The sequence below is a fragment of the Sorex araneus genome, chromosome 6 (assembly GCF_027595985.1).
Source record: "Sorex araneus isolate mSorAra2 chromosome 6, mSorAra2.pri, whole genome shotgun sequence".
In the NCBI taxonomy this organism is placed as follows: Eukaryota; Metazoa; Chordata; class Mammalia; order Eulipotyphla; family Soricidae; genus Sorex; species Sorex araneus.
In genome coordinates, this window is record NC_073307.1 from 150035174 (window position 1) to 150046252 (window position 11079).

Genomic DNA, 11079 nt, shown 5'->3' on the forward strand with positions numbered 1-11079 from the left:
GTGATAATAAGTACATCCGTACTTATATATTAAATATAGAAGATGTGTATACTAATATCATATAAATATAACATCTCTTGCTGTGTCTGTTAACACAATCATTCTTTGATGCTGTTTCATTCTATAGAAAATGAAGTGTTTTAGTAGATTTCTGGACAATCAAAGAGAAAGTTTTCCAGGTTTGTATGTCAGATACGATGGCAACCTCTACTGGTTAAGGGCATTTTATCTTAGGTAACATTTTGCATATTCTAATTATGGATAATGAATGGGAATCATGCCCGCATTAATTCTGTGTTATGCACTCACAAGCTATCTATGAAAACTATATTTCACAAGATATTTTTTATTCATTTGAAATAGATGTTTCTCTGGAGATTCTGCTCAATAAGGTGAACAGCTCTTATCTTTTATTTTTAATTGAAATTTGATTTTTGGTTTTGGGACCACACTTGATGGTGCTCAGGGCTTAAACATGGTTCAGTACTGAGTGACCACATTGGAAGTGCACCAGGATTATATTTAATGCCAGACAGACAGGTTAGTCCATTGCAAAGCAAATGTCCTACCTGCTGCACTATCTCTCTGGAACCAACTGTTTTCTTTTACAGAATAAGTTTTCTCTAGACAAGAGAGGATAATAAGATATAATAACAGAGACTGATTATAGATGATTCTGATAGAAAAATGGCTCTTACTGGCATCATTGAATTGAAAATTTGCATCATAATGGTACAAATTTTTAATTAATTCTATACTTAAATTTAAATATTTAGTAAAGATTAACACATGAATATTCATTGTGGTAAATGTATATTAATAAAGCAGCATTTTTATAGGGGTTGTGCTCTTTTAAAAACATAAATAAGTCATCTTAAGTACTCTATATAATTTAACATTCACAAAATTAGTGAGAGAAGTATGAGTTTTAAAATACCTTGAATCATGATTCATTTTTTCCTATTTTATTTGTATATAAGTTATACTGCTTATCAAAGATGTCAAAAAACGGTTCCTTTCATACTCTAATATAATGCTTAACACAACTAATGAATAATTGTTCCTCAAAACTGATAATCAGATGTGAATTCTAATTTTTAATTTTTAATTCTCTTTTTAAAAATAATTTATAGAGGTAATATGGGTGACAATAGTTTCTATATTATTGTTTGTTTCTGATAATGCCTTTTATACCACTCTACCACCATGGTTTCATTAACCCTCCACTCTCACATCTCCCTCGCACCCTTGAGGAGAAAATTTAGACAGGATAAAATTAATATATTAAAACCCTCAACAATAAGCTAGTTGAAGAAATCATAAAGACTATATTCAACAATTCCAAAGCAACATTATGCTTCATGGGGATAAGTTAAAGGCTTTCCTGTAATATGTACATTTGCACCACTACTGCCTAAGATTTCTTTTTTGATTCTTACCTACGAGAAGGCAAGAAAAGAACTAAAGTGCTAAATCTTCAAATTATTGCTATTCACAAATGATATGGTATTGTAAATCAAGAAATCACAATGTCATCAAAACAGTAGAAGTAAAAAGTTGATAAAATAAAGTGTTAGGCTACAAAATAAGTGTGTAGATATGTTGCATGCATATATGTAAATAAAATATAGAAAAGAAGGAGGAAATAAAAATGATCATATAACAAACACTCATGAATCTAAAAACTAAAAGGATCACTCTTTATAATTCGTTAGATAAATCAACTTTTAAATAATTAGAATTGACTATTGACAAAAATTTACTTCTTAACATTTCACATAAGGCTTTCTGATATAATTTTGTATTCCATCACATTTGACAAACTGTTCTACACCATCCCGTTTTAAAATTTTCTAATGTTGCAACTCATAATGTAGAGAATTTATGGTAATTTATCCAAGAATGGAATATATTGTTGGTATACATGGTATTGAAAAGATGTGGTGTGTGCATTTTATTCTTTTGCAGATACTATACACCTGCTCTGATAGCTTAGATCTTCTCCTGGAATTCATGAAAAACCAAAGTTATGTAACGGAATTTGTCCTTCTGGGACTCTCACAGAATCCAGATGTTCAGAAAATAATGTTTGTTATATTTCTGGTTGTCTACATCGCAACAGTCGGTGGCAACCTACTAATTTTGGTGACCATCCTGAGCAGTCCAGCGCTCCTGGGCTGCCCCATGTACTTCTTCCTGGCTTTTCTATCCTTCCTGGATGTGTTCTTCTCCTCTGTCACTGCCCCCAAAATGATTGTTGACCTTCTCTATGAAAACAAAACCATCTCCTTTGAAGGCTGTATGACCCAGCTCTTTGTTTCACACTTTTTTGGTGCAACAGAGCTAATACTCCTCACAGTCATGGCCTATGACAGGTATGTGGCCATCTGCAAGCCTTTACACTATTCTTCCATCATGACCTCAAGGCTCTGTGGCATTTTGATTGGAGTAGCCTGGACTGGGGGACTTCTTCATTCCACTATCCAAATTGCCTTTACTTCCCAGCTGCCCTTCTGTGGCCCCAATATCATCGATCATTTCATGTGTGACTTGTTCCCATTACTGAAACTGGCTTGCACTGATACTTATGTGTTTAGTCTCTTGATGGTGGCCAACAGCGGATTCATCTGCATCCTAATCTTTTCCATGTTGCTTGTGTCTTATGGGGTCATCTTGTTCTCTCTGAGAAGTCACAGCAGTGAAGGACAGAGGAAAGCCCTCTCCACCTGCGGAGCTCACATTGCTGTTGTGTTTATGTTGTTTGTCCCATGTATATTTGAGTATGCACGACCTCCGTCTGCTTTCTACTTTGATAAAATGGTGGAGTTATTCTACACCTCGCTAACTCCTCTGCTCAATCCCTTAATTTATACTTTCAGGAATAAGGAGGTGAAGAATGCCATGACCAGATTGTGGAAAAAATTAATGGTTCAGTCTGACAAAAAGTAACTTATGAAGCTCAGAAAATAAAGTTTCTTGTAAAATAGAAAATCCTCTTGATGTAAATTTCGTGTGGCTCTATTATTTGGAAGAAGGCAATGAAACAGACAACGCAAGTATAAAGGGTTAGTGAAAGTGTTTTTATTATCTTGAAAATCACTTCAAATTCTTATTAAAAGTTAGAGCTGAATTGCACCCATATTTAAAATCCAGTCATTAGAATAATTAACATGAATAATTTTTCAGCTTTTGCCATCTGTGTTATAATTAAAATTCCTTTGTGAGTTTAGCTAAATATGATTATGTATTCAGAACTAAACATAACTTTAAAAAAATTTTTTGGGGGGTCACACCCAGCGATGCACAGGGGTTACTCCTAGCTCTACACTCAGGAATTACTCCTGGCGGGTCTTGGCAGACTATATCGGATGCTAGGAATCAAACCCGGGTCATCCTCTTGCAAGGGAAATGCCATATCCACTGTGCTATTGCTCCAGCCCCAAGCTTAACTTTTTAAAAGAGATTATTTTTATATTTAGACATCTAGGGAGTTTTAAAGTTTCAAAATATTCTATATCATATATCCTGCAAAGGAGTCCTATTGAAACTTTTCTGCACTGTGTAACTGCTTAAATATTCATTCAAGTATACATTTATCCAATAAAGATTCTGCTAGTTTGATATTTATAAACCATTTCTAGATTCAGCATCGAGTTCCATTTCTTCTCAAGAACATCTTATGTCACATAACATAGTTAATTTGGACACCAGGACTTTAAGTCAGCTTTGTAAACGCTTTTAATAATAACCTTGTTTGAAGAATTTGAACTATGTGGTATTTTTGTAGAAAAACAGAAAATGGTGTGTAACTTCTAATTCTAGTTTCTAAAAGACTTTTGAAAATTCATTTTAAGTTTCACAATTTTTTTATTTGCACCAAAATAACAATACACTAGGTACTTGTCATTTGTTATCCCGTTGCTCATCGATTTGCTCTAGTAATGTCTACATTTGTCTCTGTCTCATGCTAGTATATAGCCAAATGGCATCTACTTGCCACTGGAACATGAAGAGCATCAAATCATTCGTTCAGGGTCTTTATGAAGAAGTCCAACCATCACGTAGGTGGGCGGCCAGGCATTCTTTTGAAATTCTGTGGGATTCAGTCAGTAATAGCTCTAGTACAGCAGTCTTCTTCAAATCGCATTTGTACTTGGTCTTCTGTGCTTGCACCATCAGGTCATCAATGGATGCTTCCGGTGCCAGCCTACATGCGTTGAAAGTGCAAACAGTTATTGTAGTCCTTCTTCGTTTTGGCAGCCTAATTCAGCCATGAGATTTTAGCAGCCTCTCTGAGTTCATCTTTCTCAACGGTGCTATATTGGGGGCTCTTTCAAGGTCCAAGGAATGAGGCCCAATATTGTTACTGTTTTTGGCATATTGAATTGTCATGGGTAGTCAGGCTCTGCTGTGCAGGTGGGAGGCTTTTGGGGTGACCTCTAATCTCCCTTACAGGTGCTCTCAATTTTTTGGTCCGTTGGTATGTTGTAACTAAGAATCTGCATGCTGACAAACATGCCACAAACCATCTACATGGACCTTGTGCTCACGTTCCCAGATAATTTAGATAATTATATAGATAATTTATGATTATGTAGATAATTTAGGCTATATTGTATGCACATATCATAAAGGAAAAATAGCAAGGCAATGTTGTACAAGTTTATTTTTTAATTTAAGATAGAATCTGAAATTTCTAAAATATCAACAGACCAAGGCTTTAGAGACAGTATAGCAGAAGGTCATTTTCCTCCAATGCAACTAAATCCAGGTTTGATCCTTACAAACCAACATAGCCCCTGATCTCAGCCAGGTCCAGGAGTATTCCCTGTGCTCTGAGTCTAGGAAAAACCCTGAAAACAGCTTAGTGTGGCCCAACATCCAGATGAAATACAATTCAACATATCAAAATAAAAATTGAGTTTTTCAAAAGTGGTGATAGTGTATACTTTGAAGTCCATATTCCCAAATTTTCACAATGTAAAGAAATAATGGCTGAATCCAGCTACAGACGGTATGATGTTTAACTGAACTGAAACAGGCTTATGTCCTAGTACTGCTTTCCTGTGCTTATGGCCTCAAATCTTCACTTGATTATTAAATTGAAACATGGCATTATCTGGCTCGTCTGGTTGCACAATATCTTCCTATCAATTCACCTCACAACATCTTGGTTTAACATAAAGGTTGATTTGATGGAGATCACCTATGCTTTTTCTAAAATAATGCATGTTGTTCCTCTTCTGACATTGTTAGATCAGTTTTTCCCAACCAGGGCCCATACTGTACTCTACAGCATATGGAGATATCCTATAGTACTATGGGTATCTAAAATCATTTAGACAAAATTATATGGTAACTAAGTTACATTCCATCTAATCAATGGTGCCCCTATTGGGATGCTAGTATTGTAGACTTCGAGGTATGGTGTGGCCATGTGTGGCCATGAACTCCAGAAAATCCAGAATATTTAACTGGTTGTTCCAGCTGCAAATACGGGAGCAGATATTCAGGTGTGAGTGAGATTGCCAAGACTTGGCAGCGGGAAATCTTTTCTTACCCCCTTACCAACATTGTCCTGAAGGTCTCAGCAGGACTGGGTATCACAGAAATTTTAACTGCTAGTTGATCTCTTTTGAGATTTAATATGAGTCTCTGAAATGTGGCAGGTAAATGAGCTTAAAGGCAGAGGCAGTGGATCATGGGTGCGGCTACCAGGTAAATACAGGTAGGTGGGAGGTGGTTGTGCATCTCAACTCCATTGAGGCCTGGAGTTTTGGGCCATAAAATCCATCATGTACCAGAAATTTTCATCAGGTTAGCTTCTCTGTGGAACTCAGTGAGGTAGTGGAGTCCAGCCAGAGTCATGGCAGCAACTGTTGGTGACTGGTGGCAGCTGTTGGGATTTTGATAGTGTGGAAATGGGCCCAACTCCCACTGGAGACCTTGAACATTACCACAGAAGACTTAACTAACAAAAATAGCTGTGATAACCCCCAGATAAGGACTTCATATCTCCATGGCAAAATACAAAAATTTTCACAAATTTTCTTTTACTGAAGTATTTTTTGATCATTCCAATAACCATTTAGATGTAACAAGCAATATATACTAAATTATCATGGGCTTGGGGCTAGAGCGATAGCACAGCGGCCAGGGTGTTTGCCTTGCTCGCAACCGACCTGGATTCAATTCCTCCGCCCTCATGGAGAGCCCAGCAAGTTACAGAGAGTATCTCGTCCGCACGGCAGAACCTGGCAAGCTACCCAGGGCGTATTCAATATGGCAAAAACAGTAGCAAGAAGTCTCACAATAGAAACTTTACTGGTGCCCGCTCGAGCAAAACAATGAACAATGGACGTCACTGCTACAGTGCTATCTAGAGAGCAAACGTTACATTTCCAACCAATCAGAGGTACACCTACTAGAGTGCTAGAATTTAAAGGAATGGCATGGCCACGAATTTGGCCATGTACTCCAGAAAAATCCAGAATATTTAACTAGGCAGTCCATCTGGAGCACGGTGGCAGATGTTGGGATCTAAGTACAGTGCTGGAGCTTTTGGAGAATGGAAACTTGAGTCATCCTCCTTTAAATTAAACCCAGAAATGACATCCAGGACAGTATATCAAAGAAATTTTGGCCCCTATTGATTTCTTTGGAGATTTGATTATGAGTCTCTGAAACAGGACAGGTAGATGAGCCTACATGGCAGTGGGGGTGAAATGTGACTACCAACGTTTTGGGAAGTACAGGAGGCGGGGGAGGTTGTGCATCTCCACTCCAAAATGGCTGAGATATTTCAGTCAAAAAGTCCCTGGTTTACCTGAAATATTTAAAAAAGTTTCCCACTTTGTAATATAGCATGTAAAATGATGGATGTTGTATTTGAGCCTCCTGAATTTCATAGTACTATAGGCTTATCATTTAACTAGATCACACTCAATGACGTACACTTTTGGCTCAGAGTCAGTTTTTTAAATTTGGATTATATTTACTAGTTTGAAGGATTTGCAAGCAGAAAATGAGTGATATATCAGTCTCTATAGGACAGCATGTGTGAAATAATTCACACTCAATAAATATTTGTTACTGGAAACAAATATTTGGGGAAGTGACTGCAAAAAACTAATTTAATAATAAAATATGTTTTTAAAAACCAAAGGATCGCCCTTTTGGCGCCGCTGCAGATCGAGTATGATAGAAGAGCCCAAAAGAGCACCCTTGGACTCCAAGCAGGCCACAGAACTAATTCCACCATGGGAACGGAGACCCTACGCCCGGCTGCGACAGTGGAAGCCGGGCATTCTCCAATTTTTCTAACCTCTCTCTCTCAACCCCTTCCTCCTGAGCACAGCACAGGTTCCGGGGCTTTCTGAGCGCAAAATGGAGACGCCGAGCCAGCTCTCTCTAGGTTTCTCCATCTTATGAGCACCATAAAAGGGTAAAAGTTTGTAGTGAAGTTATTTCTGGCTGTTCTTTCCCTGGACTTTATACAGAAACCCAAAACCGCGTGGCCGCGGCAGCGGCCACACAACCTAATGTCATCTAAGCATCAGCAATATGTAGTGGTTCCTTTTTAATGGGTCGGACTTTGGGGGAAAAATCCTAACAAGAATAGTAAGTCTGTTGCTGAAATATTGAAGGCAATCAAAGTGGTAGCCATCTCTCTAGACTTAACTAAGCCATATCTGCACGCCGCCTGAGAAGAAATATCCTTCTTTCTCGGGAAGAAACGCAGCGTGACGTTAACCATAGTATGATGTCTATTAAGCAAACACAGACCTGGTGGCGTGGGAATGGGATATAAGGGGGAAAAGTATGTACATGGAACAGCGGGACGCTGGTGGAATCGCGAGCTGGAGCCGATACCAGTGCACTACTTTTGGTTCCAGAAACTGCTTGCAGACATTCTACTAGACTATCAACTAAGCCAGAGCCCCACACCAGCTGATGACGGGAAATAACCATTTTTTCGGTTTTTTTCCCTTTGTCAGGCAGCGTGGCGATTACCTGACAAACAGGCGTGAACTCGGTGGCGCGGGGCAAGGGGGGGAAAAAGAAAAGTTATGTAACAAACAGCGGGACTTAATATCTCTACATTCTCAGCAATGGGGAACTATCAAATGCTTCCTTGGCAATAGGACTGTCTTTTTCTTATTGGGGGGAAACCCTAGCAACAATAGTGAGTTATGTGTTGAAACATGGAATGTAATCAAGATAAAGCATAAACGAAGTGCAACTTATCACTTACTAGGGCGGGGACGGGGGGTGGAAGGGGGCGGTAGGTATACTGGGGTGGTTGGTGATGGAATATGGGCACTGGTGAAGGGAAGGGTGTTTTGGGGTGGTTGGTGATGGAATATGGGCACTGGTGAAGGGAAGGGTGTTTGAATATTGTATAACTGACATAATCCTGAGAACTATGTAACCCTCCACATGGTGATTCAATAAAACTTAAAAAAAAACAAAGGATCATTTTATTTATTTATTTGTTTGTTTATTTATTTTTGCTTTTTGGATTACACCCAGCTATCTTCAAGGGTTACTCTTGGTTCTCACTCCAGTATTACTCATGGTGGTGCTTGGGGGACCATATGGGATGCCGAGGATTGAATCTGGGTCGGCTGTAGGTAAAGCAAATGCCCTACTCACTGTAATATTGCTCTGGCCCCCATCATTTTTTAATTTTAATTTTCACATTAAATATGAATTGGAAATGAAGCACATGCGTCATTTTGTGTTAATTCTCTGTTAGCACTCATTCTTTATTAAGCTCTCCTTAACTGTAGGATGACATTACTTTGTCCTTTCCCCCCTCCCTTGCCTCAAGGAGCGCATCCTGGTTTTTCTTGGAGTTTAGGCTTACGCCAGTCATACCCATCAAGGTGTTCCCAAGTCACTTCCATCTCTTTGTTTAGCTGTAATCGCTTCTCTGTGCTCTCTTCCCCTAAACAGTTAATCAGCTTTCCCCTAATCTGACTCTGCTAATTTGTAAGGTAAGACCTTCCTAGGACACTGAATATTATAATATTGCCTTTCTCCTCTCCTTATGCCTCTTGAATAATTTACTTTAAAGCAATGTCCTTTTTGTATAGACAGAAGAAGACAATATTATGCTTTTGTATCTTGGGACTTAATTGGCTTCGAATATTATTTATTCCCAGGCATCTGCTTTCTCCACTTAAGCCTCAGTTGCCCTCAGTTCCTAGCACCCCAAAATCAGGGTCCCGATGAGGGACAAGATGGATCCAGGGCAAGCCGTGAGTTATGTGCTACCCTGGCATCTAGATGGGCCTGGCCAAAGTGACTAATTCTTAACTATAAGTTAAGAGCTTGATTATAGACAAATGCTGTCATGATCCAAAAGTAATGACGAGACTATGACCCTGCTAGGGATAGGAAAGACTGATCTGGCCTGAGCACTGTAGTCTGAGATTGAGATGGCCCCAGGAGAGCAATTCTATAAGCTTTAATGCATCTCTTATTGTGTCCATACAAAATGATTAAAATTATGAATGCTTATATGTTTGCTAGATGAGGAGAGGAGAAACGCACTCATGGGATTCCACCCTTGGGTGGATCCTCCTGCTGAAAGAGAATTAAGTCCTAGGAGAAGCATCCCCTTACCCCTATTGATGGTGACCACACCTATGTGTACGCCTCAACCCCCTCATGCTGGGGGAATTTAACTAGGCTGTAAGAGTGGCTGGGGGGTCAGATCCAGAGATCCTGAGAGAGATTGAGAGCCGGGAGAGAAGCAGAGAGAGAGAATGAAATGAACTGATCTAGCAACCAGTTTGGCCTTCTTCCTTCCATTGCCTGCCCTTAACTGACAACACACACAGCGGTTCCAGAGCACCGAATGTGGGCAGTGAGACAGAGCTGCTCGGAGAGCCCGTGAGTGCACACAGCCCTCGGCATGCTTTAGTTTTTTACACTTAACCAGACATTAAAAAAAATCTTTTTCCACTCCACGATATTGAAGATAAAGGTATCTTCAAAGATGACACGGAACTAAGCAATCTAGTAGAAACAGAGATCAATAAATGGGACTACATTAAACTAAAAATCTTCTGCACCACAAAAGATACAGTGACCAGAATACAAAGACTATCTACAGAATGGGGAAGGATATTTACACAATACCCATCAGATAAGGGGTTGATATCAACGGTATATAAAGCACTGGTAGAACTCTACAAGAAGAAAACATCCAACCCCATTAGAAAATGGGGCGAAGAAATGAACAGAACCTTTCCCAAGGAAGAGATATGAATGGCCAAAAGGCACATGAAAAAGTGCTCTACATCACTAATCATCAGAGAGATGCAGATCAAAACAACCATGAGATACTACCTCACACCACAGAGACTAGCACACATCCAAAAGAACAAAAGCAACCGCTGTTGGAGAGGATGTGGGGAGAAAGGGACCCTTCTACACTGCTGGTGGGAACGCCGACTGGTTCAGCCCTTCTGGAAAACAATATGGACGATACTCAAAAAACTAGAGGTTGAGCTTCCATTTGACCCAGCAATACCACTGCTCGGAATATATCCCAGAGGAGCAAAAAAGTATAGTAGAAATGACATCTGCACTTATATGTTCATCGCAGCACTGTTTACAATAGCCAGAATCTGGAAAAAACCTGAGTGCCCTAGAACAGATGACTGGCTGAAGAAACTTTGGTACATCTATACAATGGAATACTATGCAGCTGTTAGAAAAAAGGAGGTCATGAAGTTTGCATATAAGTGGATCAACATGGAAAGTATCATGCTAAGTGAAATGAGTCAGAAAGAGAGAGACATAGAAAGATTGCGCTCATCTGTGGAATATAGAATAATAGATTAGGAGTCTAACACCCAAGAATAGTAGAAATAAGTACCAGGAGGCTGTCTCATGGTTTGGAGGCTGGTCTCCCATTCTGGGCAACTCAGAGAAGGTAACACCAAGAAAAATGTGGCTGGAGGTCATACGGGGGAAGGGTGACGCGGGCCGAATGTAGACTATAGACTGAACACAATGGCCACTCAACACCTTTATTGCAAACCACAACACCTAATCAGAGAGAGA

General features: G+C 39.4%; 1 protein-coding gene across 1 annotated transcript; it reads left to right on the top strand.

Annotated features, from left to right (window-relative positions):
* The first annotated feature begins 2010 nt into the window (after positions 1-2010).
* LOC101544229 (olfactory receptor 4C15-like) lies at positions 2011-2949 on the top strand. Its single transcript, XM_004622113.2, has one exon. The coding sequence runs from the start codon at positions 2014-2016 to the stop codon at positions 2947-2949; it is 936 nt and encodes a 311-aa protein (XP_004622170.2). The 5' UTR covers positions 2011-2013.
* The last annotated feature ends 8130 nt before the right edge of the window (positions 2950-11079 follow it).